This window comes from Chrysemys picta, chromosome 5 (genome assembly GCF_011386835.1).
Source record: "Chrysemys picta bellii isolate R12L10 chromosome 5, ASM1138683v2, whole genome shotgun sequence".
Classification (NCBI taxonomy): Eukaryota; Metazoa; Chordata; order Testudines; family Emydidae; genus Chrysemys; species Chrysemys picta.
In genome coordinates this window covers 24,580,616-24,604,102 of record NC_088795.1, presented here as the reverse complement: position 1 = coordinate 24,604,102, position 23,487 = coordinate 24,580,616, and the positions used below count along the sequence as shown (strand labels likewise).

Below are 23,487 nucleotides of genomic sequence, written 5' to 3'. Positions count from 1 at the left end.
TATATATATATCCACAGGAATTCTCCATTCCTAGGGGAAATTACCTGTGGATTCCAAAGTACGGATGGAGCTCTCCAAATGGCTGGCTACCTGTGTTGTTCATACCACGTGTTCGTAATTCCCAACATAATGCACTGGTATGACCTTTTGGAAGACGAGGTACTAAACAATTTTCCATTTCGTAACAGCAATGAAATACAAGAGACACCATAGGTAGATAAGTCACAGCTGATGAAATCTTAAAATAATAATAATCATAATCAGTAAGTGTGGCTGTAATCAGGAAAGGACCCTTCTAAACAATGACATCTTCTTTTCAACTATTGGACAGTGTGTCCTTGTGTGTGTACACAGTATGGAGAAGGGCGCAAAGAGCTTTCCCCTGCATTTGCACCACCTACAGAATGGCCAGTTACAAAAGCAATCCCTGCACTCCTGGCCTGCTTCTGCACTGCATCTCCAAGAGAACACATCACCCCAAGGGGAGCACAGAGAAAGTGGGACCATGGCCTTGCTCTCTCTTCTCATCAGCCTCCAAGGAGGACTGGAGGCACTGAATCCCATCCCCACTCATTACTCCAGCCAACCTGGGGTGGGGACTGAGACCGGGGTGAGTGTAACCTTTGCACGGTCCTTTATTCAGGGCTATGCTTTAAAATGCACACTCTAGTCCTTAGTGTGTGCACTCACAACCACTCACTTTACTGGTAAGATACATTTCTAGTACTTTTATCCATTAGCTTTGCTGCTTCTGCAGGTTGTGGGAAAGCAAGAAGGGACCCAGACCTCCTGCAACTGGATAAAATAGCTCCCCCAAATCAATGGGACCCACTCGTATCCTCTGGAAGGACAGTAGGGCCACTGAAGTCTATTCTGGCTCATACAATGAAGAGATAAGATCAATGCATTATTCAACCGAACTGTTAATTAAAGTTCCAACTGCGGAATCTTTATTACTGGTGATGATGCATGAGTCACGGGAAAGAACATCACTTGCCAGTCACCTCCCAGGTTGAGTTTGAGCCTGGCAATAAAGAAGGTGAGGAAGAATAATATTTTTACCTGTAAGCTGAGTAATCTAGATATGGACACACTGGGAGATAAATACTGTTTGGGCCCCTGTAGGTGTTCAGTTCGATAAGCAGGTCACGTTCAGCTATAAATTTTCCTTTCCTAGAGTCCACTAGTAAATCTTTTAAAAAAACAAGTCTCTGTCCTCAGAGAATGACAGGAAAGCTTTGTCCGGAAAAGGCCACATCTTACATACTGTCTAGGGCTCAGGTCGACAAGAACAGTTAACAAACAATTGTCCATTTTAGAAAGCTAAGTTAAGATCAGGAGCCTTTAACTGAATTATTGGAGTCACTTCAAACCGCGCAGGTTTTGCCATTTATGGAAGAAATCATTTTCTATCTAAAGATGTAATAGCTATGTCTTACACAACCATGATGTTTTCCACTAAAATTGTTAGGGAGGGGTGTGTGTGTGCATGTGACCATGAGCACATGCATTGGGACGAGATGGTGGTTGATGCCAAGGGAAATCCAAAATGGAAAGAGCAAAACAATAAGAAATGCTATACAGGCAGGTGGAGTCTGTAAATTCTGGTTCCCAAGAAAGCAACTACATGTCAGGTTATCAAAGGATTTTACTTGTACTCACCATGGTAAAGCTGTATAAATCTGGAATGCAATGCAGAAGTGATCACCCCATCTGGCAGCTCCCTCAGAAATAATTTCAGCAAACTGGCTACTGAACACACATCAGCATCTTTAGCCAGCTCCACTTCCTCTCCTCGGTCATATTTCAGACGCAACTGATCCACCATTTTCATGTTACCATTCACCCTGAAGAGACCTTCCTGTGTCAGCCCTGTAATTACATATTAAACATGAGTAAAACAAACAACATGCACTTGGCATTCAATTAGCACACCCTGTTGAGAACAGTACCATTCTGTAAGTAACCAAGACTCAAAGCTATTAGCCAGTGGATTCTCTGGATAAAGTAATAATGAATGTTTAAGACCAGATCCAGAGTCCTACAAATATCTACCAAGCACCCACAATGCCTAACGACTTCAGTATAACTTGTCAATATTCAGCACTGTTCTGGATTTGGGCCCAAATGGCTGGAACCTATTTCCACATACTTCAATTGGTGTCCAGTCAGGTCCTGATCCTGCTACCACTTATGTGAGTAATGTCATTCATGTGAAAAGTCCCCTATTTGCTTCAGTGGACTTGTTCAGGTAAGTAAAAGAAATCTACATCTTCCATAGAGGACGCCAGGAGAATTACATCATATTAAAAAGTTCACTGCATTCCAAGGACATTCCTAGATTCAAACACTTAAGTAGAACAACTCCACAAAACTGAGGAGTCAGTATATTTTTTTCAAAAACAGACTCCAACGAGAAACTGCTGAGCTAGAATTGATATGCAAACTAGACACAATCAACTCCGGTTTGAATAAGGACTGGGAATGGCTGAGCCATTACAAACATTGAATCTATCTCCCCTTGTAAGTATTCTCACACTTGTTATCTGTCTGTACTGGGCTAGCTTGATTATCACTTCAAAAGTTTTTTTTTTTTTTCTCTTAATTAATTGGCCTCTCAGAGGTGGTAAGACAACTCCCACCTGTTTATGCTCTCTGTATGTGTGTATATATATCTCCTCAATATATGTTCCATTCTATATGCATCCGAAGAAGTGGGCTGTAGTCCACGAAAGCTTATGCTCTAATAAATTTGTTAGTCTCTAAGGTGCCACAAGTCCTCCTGTTCTTCTTTTTGCGGATACAGACTAACACGGCTGCTACTCTGAAACCTTATATTTTTTTTAAAAGCACCCCAGTAACCAAAACGTTGCAGTCTTTCAAACCAGTTCTGCAGAATTAGTCTTTCATGCTGAAGCTTAATACTAAAAGGGTTACAAACATAGCATGGAACATTTTAAAGTCAGAAAGAGACATCGTTAAAACACAAGGCCCAACTTGCAGAATATACCTGGTGCACAGAAAGCAATGTTGCTATTCTGACATCTGCTGCACAATGGGAAGCACTGCAGAATAGTAACGAATGGCATTTCTGTGCAAGAAGTTGGGCAAAATAACAAATTCCCCACACAGATCAGATGTTCTTTATCTTCCAATAAGAAATTCATTCTGGAAAAAGGCTAGGCTAGATGATTTTGGGGGAAAATGGGCAATTTTTAACATTTGCAGAGGTATCTTCCCCCATAAAATGCCAATTCTGTCTGTATAACAGAGCGTGTCTAGATGATACAGCTGACCTACAGCCAGCTCAGCTAGCTTGGATAGGTATTCAGGTCAACATGAACTTGAACAGGGGTTCTGCAGTGGGTTGTCCACATCTAACTTTAGATGTCAGCAGTGACCATTCACGTGGGTCTTCACTCTAGTGAGAGTTCCAGGATGGAACTGAATTGGCATTAGCGATGGTGCACTGTGTACCTCTTATTTCCCATCCAAATGAACTGAGCTCACATGGAGGGCCGTGTTAGTTATTCTTCCTAGTTAATGTCAACGTCTATGCAGAAAATTGCTCTTCCAGGTTAGCTCAGGAGCTCATGGCTGCCTTGAAAACCATGAGTTTATCCCAGGCTCTTCTCAGACAATTGGACATCTTTTAGATCTTGTTTTCACATTGGAGAAGGGATGGGGATTTATCAGACCATCACCTTCTCAGTTTAGAACCCAGGGCTCACTTAAGTTTCCACCAGAGACAAGGATTTAATTCAATCAGTTTATGTTGGCAGATATATGGGGCATTTGGGTTTCAGGTTTCTTTAAGGAAGCGTAGTGTGCCGCCACGAGTCCGTTTTATCAATACACAGTAGGATATTACCATGATCTTTTCCCCTTGACCATTAGTTGATTGGCTCCCAAGCACCTTCTCCCTATACATCATCCTCACAAGTCATTGTGCTACATGAATAAAACAACACTGAAGCATGGTGGTGGCAATCTTACTCCAACCATCTGTAATACACAGAGCATGTTTCTATCCTGCAATGAGATGCCTGGGACTGGCCCGTGACAGCTGACCGGGCTCACAGGGCTTAGGCTAAGGGGCTGTTTAATTGCAATGCAGATGTTTGGGATTGGGCTGCAGCCCAAGCTTTGGGACCCTCCCACCTCACGGAGTCCTAGAGCCAAGGCTCCAGCCCAAGCCCGAACACCTACATTGCAAGTGAAGGGCCTCTTCGCCCGAGCCCCACGAGCCCAAGTCAGCTGACACAGGCCAGCTGCGGGTTTTTAATTGCAGTGAAAACAAACCCAGAGTCTCTTCACCCTAGACCGTGGCAGTAGAAGGCAGCCCACAGTAGGGTGACCAGGTGTTTGGTTTAGGACCGGAACATTCGGTCAAAAAGGGATCCCGGCAGGCCGCTGACTGTTCGAGGTGCATGTATTGCCGCATGTGCGTATACCTGTGTGAATAAAATTTGCAGCTTAACTCTTCGACTTTTATTCCTTTTGCAGGCCTGTGCACAAAAAAATTGATGACTTAAAAACTTGTTATGAAATGAATACATACATATTTTATAAGAGAAGGAAACTCTAAAAGAAATGTATTATTTCTTAAAAAGTGAATGTTGTTGACTAGTAGTTGCAGAAGAGCCAATGCCACACATTTCTCCCCACCTTTGTCTAGCTACATTATAAATTCTTTGTTGCAGATTCTCTCTTTTTATGTATATGTCCAGCACTACCACGCTGGAGCCTTGATCTTAGTTGGGGTCTCTAGGCACTAAACAACAATTGTAATATTAAATAATGTGGAAGTATATGCGTTAGTGCATGTTAGATGTGTACACATGAATACCCGTGTGTATCTGCATGTAGGTGTGGGAGTCAGTTTCAACAGGTTTATTTATATAGGTATCTGGACAGGTGTGCATTTCTGTGGTTGTCCTCTATGGATTTGTATTTGGGCTTCAGGAGTGGGCCTTTAATGGACCCATTGCCCCTGTGATAATGTGTGGTCCTAATTCCACACATAAAATTACAATAACTTTAGTGAACAAAAAACGTGGAGCTGGTTACGCAAAATGGGAAGAGGTGAGGGAAAGAATCATGAAAACCTTTGTGAAATTTCGTATTTGTTTAAATTACGCTTTTTGACTATTTTGCTGCCAGCTGTAGCGTCCTATGACAAATAAAACCTGAACTTAGCATAATACATCTGTCAAAACAATAACTATGCCTGTTTGGGCCTTGCAGTGAAAATGAGCACTTGAGAGAGGGTGAGTGAGAGCAAGTGACGGAGGGAGCGGGGATGGAGTGAGCGGAGGCGTGGCCTCAGGAAGGGCCGGGGCCCCCGGAAAGGGCGGGGCAAGGGTGTTCGGTTTTCTGGAATTAGAAAGTTGGGAACCCTAATCCACAGCCTCGTGAATCTACTGGGAAAGAAGAGTATTTCTCATCATGCAGACTAGATCAATTAAAAAGCAGGTTGATTCTATTCTGCTGTTGCTTGTCGAAAAACAGAGGACTTCCCTGGGCTCAAAACTAGAGGTTGGAAGAAGGGCACAGTAGCAGACACCTCCCCTTTTCTCTTAATAAATGTAGCCAGAATGTTGAAGGGTAGAACAGCAAAGATTCCTTTCCTCCATCCTGACCCCTGCCTACACAACCCCCTTCACTCACAGAAGCCAGGAGGCTATGTCATTTGGAGTCCTAGGATTTGTCTTCCTAGTACCATCCCCTAGGTCTTTTGACCTAGGGGATGGTACTAGGCTTGCCGATGAATGATCTCACATTAGCTGTTATTACATGCTTGCTGTTGCACAGGTCAGCAATATCTACACAGGCCCTGCCTTGGAAAGCTTACAATCTAAAGATCAGAGATGCACTGAGCAACCAAGAGGAAGGAGTCATGTATCTAAAGAAAAGGGTACATTCACCAGATGGGTCTCAGCCAATCCCCTACCTGATTTCACTACAATTCCTCACAGAGTAACACACTGCTCAGAATGAAGAGGGGTGACAAAAATCGGGCACTATAATTGATTCACATTTGGAAGGTTGTTTCCAGCCACACAGGCTAAAAAAGGGTTCATGGGTTGTTGTTTTTTTTAAATCCTGCAGAAAGTGACTGATCTGGTTCCTCCATTTCTGCTCCCCTACCATCCTCATGCGCAGGGCCGGCTCCAGGCACCAGCCTACCAAGCATGTGCTTGGGGCGACACCTGGAGGGGGGCGGCGCTCAGGCCCGAAAGCGTAGCCGCGACCGGGTTCGCCGCCCTCCCCGCAGCGCTCCGGCCGCCGGGGAGAGCAGAGCCGCGGCGGGCTCGCCACCCTCCCCCCGGTGCTCCGGCCAGTCGGGGAGAGCGGAGCCGCGGCGGGCTTGCCGCCCTTCCCCCGGCGCTCTGGCCGGTCGGGGAGAGCAGAGCCGCAGCGGGCTCGCCGCCCTTCCCCCAGCGCTCTGGCCGGTTGGGGAGAGCGGGGCCCCGGCCGGGCTCTCTGCCCTCCTTCCGGCGCTCCGGCCAGTCGGGGAGAGCGGGGCCCCGGCCGGGCTCTCCGCCCTCCTCCCAGCGCTCCGGCCAATCGGGGAGAGCGGGGCCCCGGCCGGGCTCTCCGCCCTCCCCCCAGCGCTCCGGCCGCCAGGGAGAGCGGAGCCGCAGCGGGCTCGCCGCCCTCCCCCCGGCGCTCCTGCCAGCCGGGGAGAGCTGGGCTGCGGCTGGGCTCGGCGCCCTCCCCTGCCGTGCTCCCCGCCAGGGGCCAGGAGGCGGCGGGAGGCTTTTTTGCCTGGGGCGGCAAAAAAGCCAGAGCCGGCCCTGCTCATGCGAGTGATAGTAGAAAAGGCAAATATGTCAATGTAAAATTAAACTTAAACAGCAAGGTGTTGGGACAATAAAGAAAAGGAAATCTGTCATGGCGCCACACTCAGAGGTACAGAAAGGGGAGCCATTCTCAGCCTGTAAATTTCAGAGGAGTTTGTTTCTCTCCCTAACCAGAAGATGTGAAGCTGTTAAGTTTGGATAAAGGAGAATCCAAACAAAACAAAAACAAAACCAGAAGAAGAGTCCCTGAGGAAACCCAAGTGAAAGAAGACAAGATGATGGCCAGAAGGGTCCCGTGGGAAAACAGAAGGACCTGAAGAAACTGTGCAAAACGCATCAGCATCTCGTGTACACTCATTTGAGTGGTCATGGCACTGTTGGAGGCTTGCTCATTCACACCCACCCATCACTGGGGATCAATGCCAAGAAGCCTTCTAAAGAAAGTCCACATTCTTGCTCAGAATTTGGGAGAGCAAACTGTAGTTGCACAGAAATGTTTTCAGTGGAGAGGGGAAAAATCCAGAGGAACATCTGCTCTAGGAACCTTCTTACAAAAACAACCGAGTGTTCCAGCCAACTGCCATTGCTGTATGCTATCACAGTGCACAGCGATCTCTTATGCCAGTTAAGGAGCAACACTGGAAGACTCCAAAGGGAGCACCAGTCAATCTTCATCCCCACCCCGAGCACACTTTAGTCACGGGGTAATACAGGTGCAGCACTCTGCCCGCTCTGCCTGCTCCCAGCACCTGCAAGCCCCACCCCTGCAGCACGCAGCGCTCCTGCCAGCGGGCGGGAGCCGGGAGCTGCACCAGGAAGCGGTGAGTGGCGGCGCCACGGCTGTGGTCCAGACGGTCCCCGGTATCGGGACAAAGGGCGTCCCAACCGATGTAAGGTCGGGATGCGGGACAAGTCCCCTAAAATCGGGACGTCTGGTCACTCTAATATCAGAGGGGTAGCCGTGTTAGTCTGAATCTGTAAAAAGCAACAGAGGGTCCTGTGGCACCTTTGAGACTAACAGAAGTACTGGGAGCATAAGCTTTCGTGGGTAAAAACCTCACTTCTTCAGATGCAAGAGGCTTGCATCTGAAGAAGTGAGGTTCTTACCCACGAAAGCTTATGCTCCCAGTACTTCTGTTAGTCTCAAAGGTGCCACAGGACCCTCTGTTGCTGGTCACTCTAATGTATGCTGAGAATCCTAATCATTCTCCAATGTACAATATAACCCCCAGTGGACTGGTATTGTGCCTCCAATTCCAAAGGATTGTACATTCTACACGTACTACATCAAGGCATTACCAAATTGGCCTCCTCATTGATATGACACAAAATGAAAATGAATCTAAAAATTATCAACCCTCCTTCCCACTAACCAAATCAATTAAACAAAAGTGAGATCCAAACCATGCCCCCAAACAGCAATCACCCACATCACCTGCTATGAGAAGGTCTTGGTGGCTGACTGAGATCTCACACCACTTTTATATCAGTGTACCTCTATTGACTGAAATGGAGTTATAGAAGTTTAACTGAGAAGAGACTTAGGCCCTTGATTTCGCCCTCCTCCATCACATGTGAAATATCTTACAGCTTGTCTGACCATGGAATTATCCAGCAACAGCTGTTCCTGAATAACTCTATATGTGGACACTCTTATTCCAGAATAACAGTGCTTTGTCCCTGTTTAGCTTAACCCACTTGGAAAGTTATTTGTTGAGTTATTTGTCACAAACAGCTATTGCACAGCGAATTCACCTCCTATATTAATCCCTGCTAGCTTATTATGAGTTTGTTTTTAAAAGCTTGGTTATTTTCCCAAAGTGTGGGCTGGAAACCTAAACACTGCAATTTAACCAGTGTTACAGGGCTTTTAAAAAACAGGCATGAAGGAGAATCCTTAAAAAGGACATTGTTCCACTCTCTAGGGTGAGCCCAGAAGATGTAAATTCTCACAGAGTGAAATTCACTCCCATGTAGCAGGCCAGCACAAGGCTTAGCCATCATTTAAGAGCCACAGAAGTGCTTCGCATTTGTACCAACGGCCTTGCATTGGCCCTCTGCAAAGAGGTGTATTTTATCCGCTGAGAAAGAAGTTCATTCTATTCTACAACTTAAATGTATGTAAGGAGAGGTTGGAAGTTTAGAGGCTTACATGAAACCTTCCAGGGCTAGTTGATAAAAACAAAAAGCCCATTCTGTGGCTTACAATTACACACAGCATTCTATTCACTATCATACACATTCACTACTATGTTTATGTGTAGGACCTAGAGTCAGAAATTATGGGCATATCTGGTTAATTTTAATCAAGCAATAATGCAAGTCTAGTTATAAAAACATTTTAAATTATAAAATGAACAGATTCTTTATAGCCACTTTATAACACAGCAGATTACATTTGCGAATGTCCCTATAAATATACTTCCACATAAAGGCAACCAAACAAAAAGAGGAAAGCCAAATGCAGTATTATTTTCAGCACAGTTTGATCCACAGCTTGATTCAGTTTTCATGCCAAATAAATGAAAATAAATAAACAAACAGAAAACTTCCTTTGAAGAGGCTTACATAAATAACACTATTAAATGAAAGAGACGGTGTTAACTTTACCGTGCTGGGTCAGATATTCTACTGTATTCCACACCACTGCTGGGAGACCATTCTTGGTAAGTCCCTGCTGCTGGAGGTCCTGGAGACTCACACCAAACACCTTCTGACAGCGATCGTCCCTCTGCTTGTTCAGTGGCAGCGCAGCTATCTTTTTCATGTCTTCCTTTAGCCTCACTGCTGATTTACTTTGCTTAAGGGAGCAGAGGAAAAGAGAGCAGTCGGTCACATTTACTACAGGAGGTTGCATGTCAGTTAAGAATTAAGTTTTTGGGTTTTGAAATAGAACAGTCTGCAGGGCTGGTGGGTTTTTTTGTTTTACTTTAGTCCACAGCAAAATCTCTATGAAGTCGTACAATATAAACGGGTAGGACAGAGAACAAGGGGAGGGAAAGGAAAAAGAAAGTAAGGAGGAGGAGTCCAAAGCCACAACTTATCTGTAGCTAAGAGATAGGGTGGATAATACACTGCAGTATCCAAGCTATATTGCTACAGTAACCAGTGGGTCAGACTCAGAAGGGACCACTTATGTTAGCTGCAAAATATCAATCATCAACTTAAACTCTGATTTTAAGGCCAGAAGGGACCACTCTGACCACCGAGTCTAACCTCCTATATAACACAGAGAGAAGAACCTTCCTCACCCAATAATTTCTGCATCAAGCCCATAACTTCTGTTTGAACCGACAGCATTATCTTTTGGAAAGATAACCCGCCTTGACTTAAGACTGAATAGATGAAGAATCCACAAGATAAAGTGTCCAGATAAAACCTAATGGTAACAGGGTAAGTAATAGATAAGGGTAGAAATGTAAACCAAGATAGGATAGCTTGCGGTTGAAAGGAGAACTCTCTTCATCTAGCAGTATCTTAACGCACCATACATCACATCATCTTTGGTTTATTTATTATAGGCAAGTAGAATGTAACTCACCTAAATCCATTCAACCCACATTTTTTATAGGGTTACCATATTTTAAGTGTCCAAAAAGAGGACACTCCACGGCCCCGCTCCAACTCCGCCCCTTCCCCCAGCCCACCCCTTGCCCTGGCCCCACCCCAACTCTGCCCCCTCCCCTGGACGCTTCGCCGCCCTGCCCCTCCCCCTCCCCCTCCTCTGCTTCCCGCGAACATTTGATTCGCGGGAAGCCTGAAGCAGCAGGCAAGCTGGGGCGGGGGGGGGGGGGGGGGGTGGCGGCCCAGTCCGGCTCCCCTGGCGGCCAGCTGGCCCAGAGGCTCTGGCCCCGGAGTCTCCCACCCGGCTTGGCTCGGGCCCTGGGGCACCGGGCGCCGGCCCCCGGCCGAGCAGCCCCGGCCCCCGGCCCCGGACGAACACCCCCGGCCCGAGCACCACCACCCCCGGCCGAGCACCCCCGGCCCGGCCCAGCCCCAGCTCCCGGCCAAGCACCCCCAGCTCCGCACCGCCGGTCCCTGGCTCCGCGCCGCCGACCAAGCACCCCTGGCCCTGCACCGCGGGCCGAGCACCCCCGGCCCCGGCCCCGGCCCCCGGCCAAGCACCGCCGGTCCCTCCCTCCCTATTTTCCCGGACATGTCCAGCTTTTTGGGATTTCCTCCCGGACGGGGATTTGAGGTCCAAAAAACCGGACATGTCCGGGAAAATCCGGACGTATGGTAACCCTATTTTTAAAAAAGTGTTTGCACATCAAGTTTATTAGCAGCTAACAAGACTGGTGGTGATGACCCATGACATAATGGAATTCAAAGTGTGGAGTATAAGAAACAGCTGAATCTGGGTATGTATTGATAATAAGCACTGAAATCTGGTAGAAATGTCTCAAGTCCTGTCTGTAGAAACGTCTCAAGTCTTGTCTGCAATTTGTGTGTCACAACATATAGGGACAGAGCTATTTAACGATACTCACACCTATGGTTTTGTTTTCAAATAAACATTACCATTTTCTATTCTCTTTAAATGCAACATGATGTTTCAACTCCACCTCATTAACTAACTTGAACACTTGTCCAGACTTTGCTATTAAGCCAGGCTGTACCTTGTTCCAGGTACAAGAGAGAGAATTTGCATTAATCGTTTCTTACCAAGATTGCTGCATCTTTTTGCTAAGCACAGCTTCTATGAGGAAATGTGTACTAGAATCATCTGTTTGATACCAGGATTTGGCAACTTCATGCAATCTGGTATGTAAATGACTTTCTTGGACTGTGGTGGTCTAACATATACAGAAGATGTTGCTTGTGTATCTGAGGCTATAGAATAAGTTATAAATACTCCATATTATTTGAAAAAGGGTATAAGTCCATATAATTAAAAATTGTGTTGTAACGATCACCTTATAAATACATATGATAAATAAGTATAGTCAATGTTCAAATTCCAGCTTCCATTGACTGTTGCCATTTAAAAAATAATATTTCTTATGAGAATTACAAGTGACTACCGTAAGCTATTTTCATTTAAGATATATGCCAACGCAAAGATTGGGTTGTATGGACCAGGCAAATAATAATGATAATAATAATACTTCCATTAGAGGATTTTGAAACACTTTTCTAATTAAGGCCCCAAACTTACAAACTCTTACGCATGCGCTTAGTCACATATAATCACTGGGAAGCTGGTAAGTGGTAACCCATCTCGATTTCACAATGGGGAAAAACTGAAGCCCTGAGGGGTGAAGTGTGTTGCTCAAGTTTACAAGCGAAGTCTGTAAAAGATCCAGAAACAGAATCCAGATTTCCCAGTCCTATTCTTTAACAGAGATTAGAAAAAGGAAATTGTTTAAAGCTGACATATCCTGTGTAATTCCTGATATATTTATAAATCTTTGTTAGACCTAAGTATGTAAAATATAAAAGTCTTGCCTCTAGCAGAAAGAAAAAATCTACTTAAGTGATCAGTAAGAAACCATTCCCCGTGGCAGTCTCTAAGCAGCGAACTGAATCCTACTTAGTCTCAGTTGGGGAAATAAATTAATCAAAATCGGTTGCTTTTTTTAGATAAAGACATAAATGATTGGCCCACTTAACCATTTTTTGCTTAATGGCATTGCAGAGTGTAACAAGAGAGAGCAGTATGAATTTTAGAAGACTAGTCACAAACTTCAGAAACATGTTTTTTCACTTCTGCCCTTTTCAAATTATCTTAATTAAACTACATGTTGCAGTTGGCCTGTGGTTAAAAAACAAAATTGTCAATCAATTTCACCATCACTAGACACTGTTTCGAAGGGGCAATAGGTCATCTAAACATAAAACAGAGTGAAAAGACTAGGATCAAAAACAAGAGAGGAGAAATACCAATAATACCATTTTAGTTTACTGGATCAACCAAAAACATGTCAGTTCTAGTATATGTATCGTGTTCCCACTGTAACAGCCTCCTGGACTAGGTGTCCAATATAAACAGGAGAGAAAGAGAGAGCGCCTGCATTTCAATTCAGAGTAAAAGTGAGAAAGAAACTAGGAAATATTCACTCATCCCCCCCATGAAATTAACAATGGCTCACAGTGCAAGGATGTAGTGGATGGAGCAAAAGAGGAAAATCCTGAATAGATCCACAATGATTGGTTAGTTTAGATTTGCAAGATAAAAAAAGTAAGTCAGCCAACCTCAGACATGTTGATACTATCCAACATCTTCCCCCTGCAGATGCACACACTGTTAAGTTTATGCAGTTTAATAAACTAGTGACTGGATGAGGCCTCCCTCCGCGTACTCTGAGTAATCACAGCATACAACAGACAGTCTGTACTCACACAGATGGCTAATGCGCCTGCCCCCATTCTTTCAGGAAGTGTCTGGACGAACTGATGAAGATGGGATGAAAGCATTAAGCAGAGTACTGAAGGCTATTAAGATTCCATGCCATGAAAGCCTTATAGTTCAGGGGAAAAAAAAGACAAAAATAGCCCCAAAATGGGCCAAAAATTGCTACGGAACTCTTATTTTGTTGGCTGAATCTCCGCAAAGTTAGCTTTTGCTTCTTAGATTCCACACACATGGCTGGGATCAGCCCCTGCAGTTGAAATCTGATTCCAGGGAGTCTTTTATTGGCAGTCTGGAGGAGTCATGTGACTTGGTACTTAAGTCGTTAACATCTCTTCATTAATTACCAGGCATTTCTTATAGGCAGGCAGTCCAAAGACTTTACAGAAGATGTGTCCTACAGAGTAACGTCACCCTGACAACAATCTTGCCTCAGGCAGAGGCTAACACTCGGTGACTCTGCCTCACTAGCATCATTATTCCCATTTCTGAGTTAGTGACACTAAAACTTCTCTCTTCCTTCCAGCCTGTTACAAAACTCAAACATACCTTCAGGCTGAACAAATCCCTTTGTGAAGACTCCACAGTACAATACTAGCCAGCACACAAACGTCTCAACTTTCTGAAGCAATGCTGATTTCTCAAAACAAAATGCATTCTGCATAGAGTGCATATAGCATATGTCACTTCCTCTGTATCATTTTAACTGCTTCATTTAGCCTAACCTAGTAAACTGCGGTTGCTATTCAATTCAAAGTAGCAAATGCATTAATTCCTTTTAAAATTTTGGCAACAAAATAATTAAGTAGCTATTAACAAATAACATGACAAATAACTGGATGGCATAAGAACAAGGGCAACATCTAGGCCTTTTGCATTGATGGGGCATGTTCCTACAGAAATTTACACTGACATTTTTCACTTGACGCATTTAACGGTTAAAGTGAAAAAGTCTTAGACATCACAGTTCTGTCACCAATATAATGTATGATTAAGTCAGCCTTGCAAAACGTGTCCATTCACCCAGAGAGAATTATTATTAATTATTATTTTTACATAGGTGAATTATCTTTTCCCTCTCCTATTAGTCTCAACCACGGCAAAGGGCAGGCAAGTAGATTTTGTGCATGAGCTGATACATTTTCATGTAAGGTTTCCTAAGGTGTAATTCTATTAACCTCAAATTCAGTACTAATAGGACACCTCATCTCAATCCAGTAATGTACTTAGAAGTGCCAAGTTAGAATACCGTACTATGAGACCCATTACATGACCTGAATTCTGAAATGCCTGTGATACTGCTCATTCCTCTTTCCTCTCCCCTGAAGCTTAAACGACACATAATCCTCCTGGGTGGTCCTCTTCTCCTGTGGTATTGGTCAGATGGCAAAAGGAACAGAGAGACTAATGGCTTGTCTACACAGAGACTTAGTGGATGGCAAGCCAGAGTTTAAATCTACAGCATGGTAGCCTGCCGTGTACTGGGCAAGTGGACCCTGCTACCACGCACGTCAGAACGTATAGCATGTGGTACCGGGGTGGGAGGAGCATGAGACATGCTACCAGTAACTGACAGTATTCAAGCATCCATAAAATTCCAGAACACATTACAACATTTGGAAGAGAACTAGAGAGAGTTCCAGACTCTGCCCAGTTCCATTTCATTCGAGCTTCTACCAGCGTTTGATTTTCAGCAAGGGTCAGAAATTACTCAACTAGGAGTTGAAATTCAGGGCCAGATTTTCAAAACAGTTCAGCTCCCATTAGGCACTAAAATAAGGGCCCAGATCTTCCAACTGCATTCCAAGTGCTGAGCTCCTTTGAATATTCGGCTCTTTTTTGGAACCCGACTTCACAAGAGCACTTTAGCATGTACTTAAATCTATTTCTATTCAGAACAATACTTTGGCATGTGTTTAACTTTAAACACGTGATTATAGTGCTGTCAGGAATATCTGCTGCTTTCCTGAATTGGGACCTAGGTGACTAAGTAGAAGTTGAGCTCCTTTGAAAATCTGGCCCTTGGAGGTGGGCTAGGTCACCAGGTACAGGAGCACTAAACTTCAAGAGAGAAGATGAGGTGTCCAGAGACTGAGTGAAAATGGAGCAAAGAGAATAGAGTTTTTTCAGGGGTAGGTGGGAAGGGATTGAACTGCAAGTCAGAGGGGAAGGGGATGGGCCCAGCTGACATCAGCCACATAAATATTGCCTTGGGACCAAGGAGATTTTTTCTGTAAGTGACTGAGCTTTTTTTGTAATTAGGTGAAATTATTAGAATCTCCTATATTAAATTTCAGTTCTCCTTTAAGAACAGATTTGTCAATTTAATATGTACCTTCACCTGCAAAGTGAGGGAATGAACAGTAAAAGACGGTTACTATTGCCTTAACATCAACTGTCTTTTAGTTTTCTATTTCCTTCAAGGAATTATAGGACTCAAGAGTGGATTTGAGTCAACATGCTCCTACTCCATTCCTCTCCTTAAGCCACTAATGTGCTTTTCACAAAAATCACACAGAGCTGTGTTCTTCTTAACCTTCATTGTAGTTACAAAGGTGAAACCAGATAACATGTCTCAAACTAGGATCTGGACAACAGTCTCTGGGGAAAAGACTGTCCAGGTGGGCCGCAAGAGTGATGGATTAAAACCATGATCCCAAGATAAATAACAAGCGCTTTACCGAAAGGCTTTCATAAACCTATTTATTGGAGTGGACAAGAAATTCTCATTTCCAGAACAGTGGAAGAGTAAAAAATTATCGGTTGGCCAAAGGCAGCAATGGTGAGGAGTGTTCACAGGGAGAAGTTACTGCAACTGAAAGATGCAATTAACAAGAACTGGCAGGAGCAGAGTCTGCATTTTTTTAAACTCAGTATCTTCACGAAATGCAATGGGTCTCCTCCTTCAGTATTATTATTATGTACTTGCTTAACCTCTTCAGAGAGATGACAAGTATACACATCATCTACTCCCCTATCCGTCTTCCAAACAAGAGATGCTTCCCAAATGCGGCTATCCCCATCCCACCTCCACTTACTTTGCCCATTGCAGCACCGCAACTCAACTTCCCATTGTCCACACAGACGCAGTCCAATCTTTTCTTGCACCTGCCATCTAATACCAGTCTAGGTGTAAGCATTCCCAGGTCCTTCCCCTGGATACATGCTCCTGGGTGACTTGTTCCCCCACTCCCAGCAGTTACTGGACCAGGGGTCAGGCTGAGAATTGTTAGGAGGAAAGCATGCTGCATCAACAGCTCCAAGGATCAGTTCATATTTCTGGCATTGGAGAAGTAAGGCAGACACTGACACACTCTGGTTCTTAACTGCAGTGAATCTCCCTACCTAGGAAACCTTCAATGATTTGCCATAAGTGACTCACAACATCTGTATAGAACAAAATCAGTAGCAATCATCCCTGTCACAGACAGCCACCAAATAATCCCTGTATGACATCCCAACACTGCTTTGGGTATTTGGTTGTGGCACTGCATGAAACTAATGTGGTAAAGTCACAGTGATGCAACATAGCAACTAAAACATTGCAACTTAATGCCATGTTCTCCCATGATTGCCTTTTGCTTCTACACCACCATTTGACATAACATTGCTTCTCTTTACCTCTTCCTTACCCCATTTCCTAGGCACTTAAATGTATCAGGCAGCAAGGAGAGCACTTTTGTATGGGAAACATTTATGCAACCACTATTCCGACCCCAAGACCAGCCAGCACGTGAAGGGATCCCGACAGGGCCATCCTTACCCATACGCAAAGTACGCAGCTGCGTAGGGCACCAGGAAATTTGGGGCACCACATTTCCTGGTGCCCAGTGCAGCTGCGTGCTGCTCCAGCCCCTACTCTGCCTCTTCCCTATGGCCTCCGCCCCTGCTCTGCCTCTTCCCACCCCTGCTCCACCCCAGTCCCGCCCCTTCCCCAAAGCCCCCGCCCCTCTTCCCACCCCTGCTCTGTCCCCACTCCCCTGAGGACTGCTGCAGGGGACAGGCCTGCACTCACCGCATGGTAAGTGGAGTGACCCAGCCCCAGCCTGCTCTTCTCCCCTGGTTCCCAGCCGCGCTGCTGGTGAGTGCTGGGGGGCGGTGCCCCTTCTGCCCCCCCCCCATGGAGGCCTGGGGCCCCACACAGCCTCCCTGCAGGGGGGCTGCACAGGGCACCAAAATGGCTAGGGACGGCCCTGGATTCCGATCAGGAGATATATGCAGGGCCCTCTAGAGAACGGGTGGGCGGCCCTCCAGACGTTTTAATCCGACCCTTGAGCTCCCTCCGGGGAGCAGGGTTGGGGGCTTGCCCTGCTCCGCACGGCTCCTGAAAGCAGTGACATGTCCCACCTCTGGCTCCTATGTGTGGGGCAGCCAGGGGGCTCCGAACACAGCCCCCACCCCAAACGCAGCCCCTGCAGCTCCCATTGGCAGGGAACCAGGGCCGCACCTCCGCATAGGAGCTGGAGGGAGGACATGCTGCTGCTTCTGGGAGCTGCTTGAGGTAAGCGCCACCAGGAGCCTGCACCCCGACCCCTTCCCATGTCCCAACTCCCTGCCCCAGCCCTGATCCCCCTCCCACCCTCCACACCCCTCGGTCCCAGCCTGAAGCACCCTCCTGCACCCCCAACCCCTCATCTCCAGCCCCACCCCAGAGCCCACACCCCCAGCCAGAGCCCGCATCCCCTCCCAACCCCCAATTTCGTGAGCATTCATGGCCTGCAATACAATTTCCATACCCAGATGTGGCCCTCGGGCCAAAAAATTTGCCTACCCCTGTGCTAGAGCCACAAGCTGAATATCACTGGCCGCCAAGCTAGCTTTAATCACATACAGGTTTCCTGCAGCGCGCAACTGTACCACCATCTTAATGCCTGCACAAGATGTTGCTCGAAGGCTTTCGAAATAACTCTGTTGTAATCCAGAGGGCATACTTTGCACAGCTTGATGTACAGGTCTATATTATCTGCTCTCTAATTAGAGGTAATAACCAGTACGTGAAGCAAAGACACTCAAGAGCACAAGCTAGCTCCAAAATTATTTGGCTAGGCATATAAATCTAAACTTCAGATGATGAATCAACACTTCCCAGAGGAAAGGAACGGCTGGAGAAGTATTTAAATATTCAAAGGAACTTCCCCACATCTCTCCCCCCCCTCCCACAGTACGTAATATCACAATGGTTGAAAGTGACTATTGTTCACTGTTTCCACCGTGACACCAGAATTCAGCATTGCTACCATGACGCCCCACACATGAACAGGGAGCCAGCTGTGAAAACAGCCAGTCTATGTATTCCTGGACCCACCCCTCATTCCTGTCTTGCCCATACTGATAAAGAGCCAGAGGATTCTCTGCTAATGCTGTGGACAGCAGCAGTAAGAAAGCAGCTACTGCTGACCGCACTGCCTGACCTTCTGCTAGGCTGAAGGACTTCCACACTCCCAATTCCTTTTTTTTTTTTTTTAATTTAAGTTCCCTCTTCCCACTAATAATTCCAATGGGGTGGGAGGCATGTGCATGCCTGGATACAACTTAGAACGGTGGGGGGGAAAAATAAACTCAGATACTATGGTGATTAGCACAGATCTGGAGAGAGATTAAGGGAATTGGACAGGACAAGAAACCTCAGGTGTGGCTGGAGTACAGAAAGCACTGGAAATGCACAAACTGACCCAATCTGGTCCATTTCGTATTTTGTGTTGTAATTGATATTAATCTATTTGAAAATGTAGAAAAACATCCCAAAATATTTACAACAAATTTAAATTGGCATTTTATTATTGTTTAACATTGCAATTAAAACTGCAATTAATCGTGATTATTTTTTTAATTGAATTAATTTGTTTTGAGTTAATTGCGTGTGTTAACTGCAATTAATTGACAGCCCTGCTGTACAGTAATTACAAGGCTGAGCTGGAAAAAAAAAAATCTACAGAAATGGGTTTGACTCCTTAACTTCCACCTCATTTCATAAGTGACTGCACAAGCATACCTGCACAGAATTCTACTGACTTTAGAGTAGGCCTGCACAACATGAGGCCCGCAACGGCGGGTGAGGGAGGGAGGCTGAGGAAACGAGCGGGCGGGCAGTGGTGGGGAGGCAGGTGAGCCGGCGGCGGGGGAGTGGGGCTGAGGAAGTGAGCGGGTGGGCAGTGGCGGGGGGGGGGGCAGGTGAGCCGGGGAAGGGGGGGGCTGAGGAAGCGAGCGAGCGGGCAGGCAGTGGCAGGGGGGCAGGTGAGCCGACAGCTAGCCCCAGCTCACCGCCGCTCCGCCTCCACCTCCTCCCCTGAACGCTCCGCCCTGCTTCTCCCCCTCCCCCCTACTTCCCATGAATCAGCTGTTCGCACAGGAAGCCTGGGAGGGCCGAGAAGCGATGCGGCAGCTTCGTGCTCAGGCCCAAGGAGACGGAGGAGAGCTAGGGCAGCGAGCGGTTCCCCTGCGCGCCCCCCGGGTTACCTGCTGCGGCGCGGGTGGCCCTCCTAGCGCCCCCCCCTGCTCCAGCTCACCTCCGTCTCCCTGGGCCTGAGCACAAAGCTGCCGCATCGTTTCTCAGCCCTCCCACGCTAACAGCTGATTCGCGGGAAGCGGGGGGGCTGCGAGCTTGGCCTGACCTGGTGCTCCAGGTGCTGCGCTGCGGCGGCGTGGCCCGGCTCCAGCCAAGCGGTCCGGCTGTAGCGCCACCAGCCAGCGCGGTAAGGGGGCAGGGAGCGGGGGGGTTGGATAGAGGGCAGGAGAGTTCGGGGGGGTGCTCGGAGGTGGGGGGGGTCAGAGGGCAGGGAACAGGAGGGTTGAATGGGGGCAAGGGTCCTGGGGGGCCGTCAGGAAGGAGGGGGAGGTTGGATGGAGAGGTGGGGGGCAGTCAGGGGAAGGAGTTCCAGGGGGGACAGGGAGAAGGGGTGGTTGGATGGGGCAGGGGTCCCGGGGGGCCATCAGGAATGAGAGGAGGGGTTGGATTGGGCGGCAGGGGGCAGTCAGGGGACAGGGAGAGGGGTGGATGGGGCAGGGGTTCCGGGCAGGGGGGGCGTCAAGGAACATGGGGGGTTGGATGGGGCAGGAGTCCCGGGAGGCAGGGGCGGGCCACGACCCCATTGTGGGGTGAGGAAGGAACCGGTTGTTTAGATTTTGGCAGCTCATCACTGGCCGAAGGGGGTGGGGGGCTGAGGAGGCGAGCGGGTGGGCAGTGGCGGGGGATGAGTAGGCGAGCCGGGGAGAAGGGGGATGAGAAGGTGAGCGGGGGGGGGCAGGCGAGCCGGGGGGCTGAGGAGGTGAGCGGGCAGCGGTGGGTGGGGGGCTGAGGTGGCAAGCTACGAGTCAGTGGCTGACCTGTTCTACTGATCTGGTCTGGCTCCTATCCCCTCTCCAAGGGTTGCAGCTGTTTGGAGGTGCCTGCCTTCCACTTTCATTCAACAGGGCAACTGATTACAAAGTGGGGGGAAGATCTTATTCTACTTCTAGCAAAAAGACATTTTTCTTTTACCTTAATTTTACTACCTTAGGGGCAGGCTACAACATATTACCGAGGTTCAATACAGCTGTTTTGGTGGGGCGGTGCTGGGGAAGGAGAGTTTGTTTCCACGGGGCGTGCTGCGCTTGTAGGGGGGTTTGTTTCGGGGGGGGGGGCTGGGCAGTGCTGGGGGGGGGGGTTCGCAGGGTGGGCGGTGCTGGTGGGGTTATGTTTCAGGCGGCTGGGCTGCACTGGGGGGGGTTATGTTTGGGGGGCTGGGCGGCACTGGGGGGGAGGTCGGCGGGGCCAGGGGGGTTTCGGCCCTCAGCTGGTTTCTTTGGAATAATATGGCCCTCGCCGCTTTACGAGTTGTGCAGGCCTGCTTTAGAGGGTTATGCCAGGGCACAGGGTCCACTTGTGCAGAATCTCTGGCCAGGCAGGCCGATAGCAGGAAAAACCCAGGTTACAATAGCAACACTAGGTAAATGAAAGTTATATTATAGCAAAGTTGTACCAGATAAAAACTGAAGCTGAAAACAGTATAGGAAAATATACTGTAGTGCACCCAACCTGCACTGACAGCTGGTTGGACTAGACCAGTGGTTCTCAACCAGAGGTACACATACCTCTGGGATACACAGAGGTCTTCCAGGAGGTACATCAACTCATCTAGATATTTGCCTAGGTTTACAACAGGCTATGTAAAAAGCAAAGTCAGTACAAACTAGTATTTTATACAGACAATGACTTGTTTATACTGGTCTAGATACACTATACACTGAAATTTAAGTACAATATTTATATTCCAATTGATTTATTGTATAATTATATGGTAAAAATAAGCAATTTTTCAGTAATAGTGTGCTGAGACACCTTTTGTATTTTGATGTCTGATTTTGTAAGCAAGTCGTTTTTAAGCAAGGTGAAACTTGGGGGTCCACAAGACAAATCAGACTCCTGAAAGGGGTACAGTGGTCTGGAAAGGTTGAGAACCACTGGACTAGATAACAGCTCCTCTTTAAAAGACCCATCAGTTTGCCCAGGGGTTAGAAGACAGGGCTGAGCCTGGAGTCAGAGCTCCTAGATTCCATTCACACCTTTGCCACTAACTCTGTGGGTCTGGGCAAATCCTGTAGGGCCATATTGCCAGATGCTGCTTCCAAGGGTTGAGTATTCCCTTTCACACACTTCGGTTTCGGAAATGTGGAGCCCCCGTGATCAGGGGTCACTTTGGAAAATGCAGGTCTTGGCTTCCCTGCTTTTAGTTTCACCAACTGCAAAGCTGGGCTGTTCACAGACGGGGCACTGGGAAGATTCACTCGTTCATGTACGAAGTACGATCATAATTACTAGCCTCGTAGGCGCTATGCAAAGGCCTGCTGCTCCCCGGCAAGAGAGCGGCCAAGGCCAAAGGTAGGTGTGCGCTCCCCCCACGCTACCACGAGGAAGTGCGGAGAGATCACAACAGGGTTTCCCCCGGCCACCCCCGCAGCCAGCCGCAGTCCTTGTTTTCCTCCAAGCGCGATTCCCCGGGGAAGGGAATGCCCGGGGCTCCGGAGCAGGGACCATGGGGCGCGGGCGGTGCTGCCAACCCCCTTCCTTCCTCACCCACGCCTGCGCACCCCACGCAGGGCAGAGCCAGGGGTTCCGGGGGGGGGGGAGAGGGAAGCAGGGCGACACCCCCCCCGCGGTCAGTAGCTGGTGCTGCGAAAGCACAGGGGCGCTCCTGGGCGGGCATGCTGGGGGGCGCTGCCCTCCCTTAGCCACAGGGGCTGGGGGGCGGTCACACCCCCTGACCGCGGCGCTGCGGGCTCCTCCTCCGTCTAGACCAATCCCCGCTGCCTTGCGCGGTGGCACTTGCGTTCATGGGCTAAAGGGCCGAGCCCTCCGCCTTCTCCTACCTGAGTAGCCACCGCTGCTCAAGGCGCTTCCCAGCCTAACGTGGCACCTTCCGCCTCATTGTCTGCAGCCGGAGGCGGGGGAGCGCGGCAGGAACCCCCCCCCCCCCACCTCCCCGGGCTGTGCCTGGGTGGGGTAAGGCGGGGGCACCGCCCGTCCCAACTCTGTTTGTAAACACACTCCACGTGCACGCTGCCGCCCAGCGATTCACCATCGCTTTACGGCCCAGCCGCCGCCCTCCTCCCTGCTCAGGAATAGGGCGCTACGCCGAGCGCTTGCGGAGGCTCCGCCCGAGGCCACCAGGCGCCCGCAAAGCAGCCGCGGTGGGTGCAGGACGGCCCTGTCTCGCGCCTGCCGACACAACGTTCCATCCGCTCCCGGGGGGCAGCCCACCCAAAACACGTTGATAGCGTTCCAGCGCCTGCTTCGCTCTAGCAAGGAGGAGAAGTGGGGTAGGGATGCACCCATGACCGTCTGTGAAATCCCTGGGAGCTTTGCCATTCATTTCAATGCCAGCTGCATCTCTCTGCCTCTGCAGGCGCACAGCAGGAAGGGGTGCAGCCCTGCAGCAAACATAACTTTCCTTCTCTTATTACAGTGCTGCCCCGCTGCTGAGTGCAGGGTTACTATGGGACATGCAGCAGGGCGGGTTTCAGGGCACCTGGCAGACAAGCATTTGGTCCTCCAGCAGGCCTCCCATGAAAGTAAGAACTTGCCAGTGAAACTGACTCCATAACTAGTCCTAGCCTAAAACCAGAGGACTTATAGTTAGGGAGCAGATTACCATGGAGAATGGCATAGGTTTTCCAAATTCTTTCCTTTTCAGTAGTCACTTGATGCTGCATGACTCCCACCACTGCAGGCTGAAGGGAGTGACGTGTAATACCTCACTGGCCAAGGCACAGCAGAAGCATTCACTGTTTGATACCATTTCCTAGCCCGGTCACAGGGAAAAGGTAGGGGTGGATCACTCAATGGATACGTCT

General features: G+C 48.1%; 1 protein-coding gene across 14 annotated transcripts in view; it reads right to left on the bottom strand.

Moving 5' to 3' along the window:
- Positions 1-22,721, bottom strand: part of FAM13A (family with sequence similarity 13 member A) — a 207,411-nt gene extending 184,690 nt beyond the window's left edge. For 5 of the 14 annotated variants that reach the window (XM_008165611.4, XM_065597490.1, XM_065597498.1 and 2 more), the window contains exons 1-3: positions 13,149-13,412; positions 9,417-9,606; positions 1,663-1,872 (exon numbers count right to left, since the gene is read on the bottom strand). In XM_008165611.4, the coding sequence (XP_008163833.2) occupies positions 1,663-1,872; positions 9,417-9,606; positions 13,149-13,223 (475 nt within the window). In that variant the 5' untranslated portion in view covers positions 13,224-13,412. Of the gene's footprint in view, positions 1-1,662; positions 1,873-9,416; positions 9,607-13,148; positions 13,417-22,503 lie in introns of those variants that run through there. The other 9 variants (XM_065597492.1, XM_065597497.1, XM_065597489.1 and 6 more) reach the window with 6 other exon arrangements.
- Between the last annotated feature and the right edge of the window lie 766 nt (positions 22,722-23,487).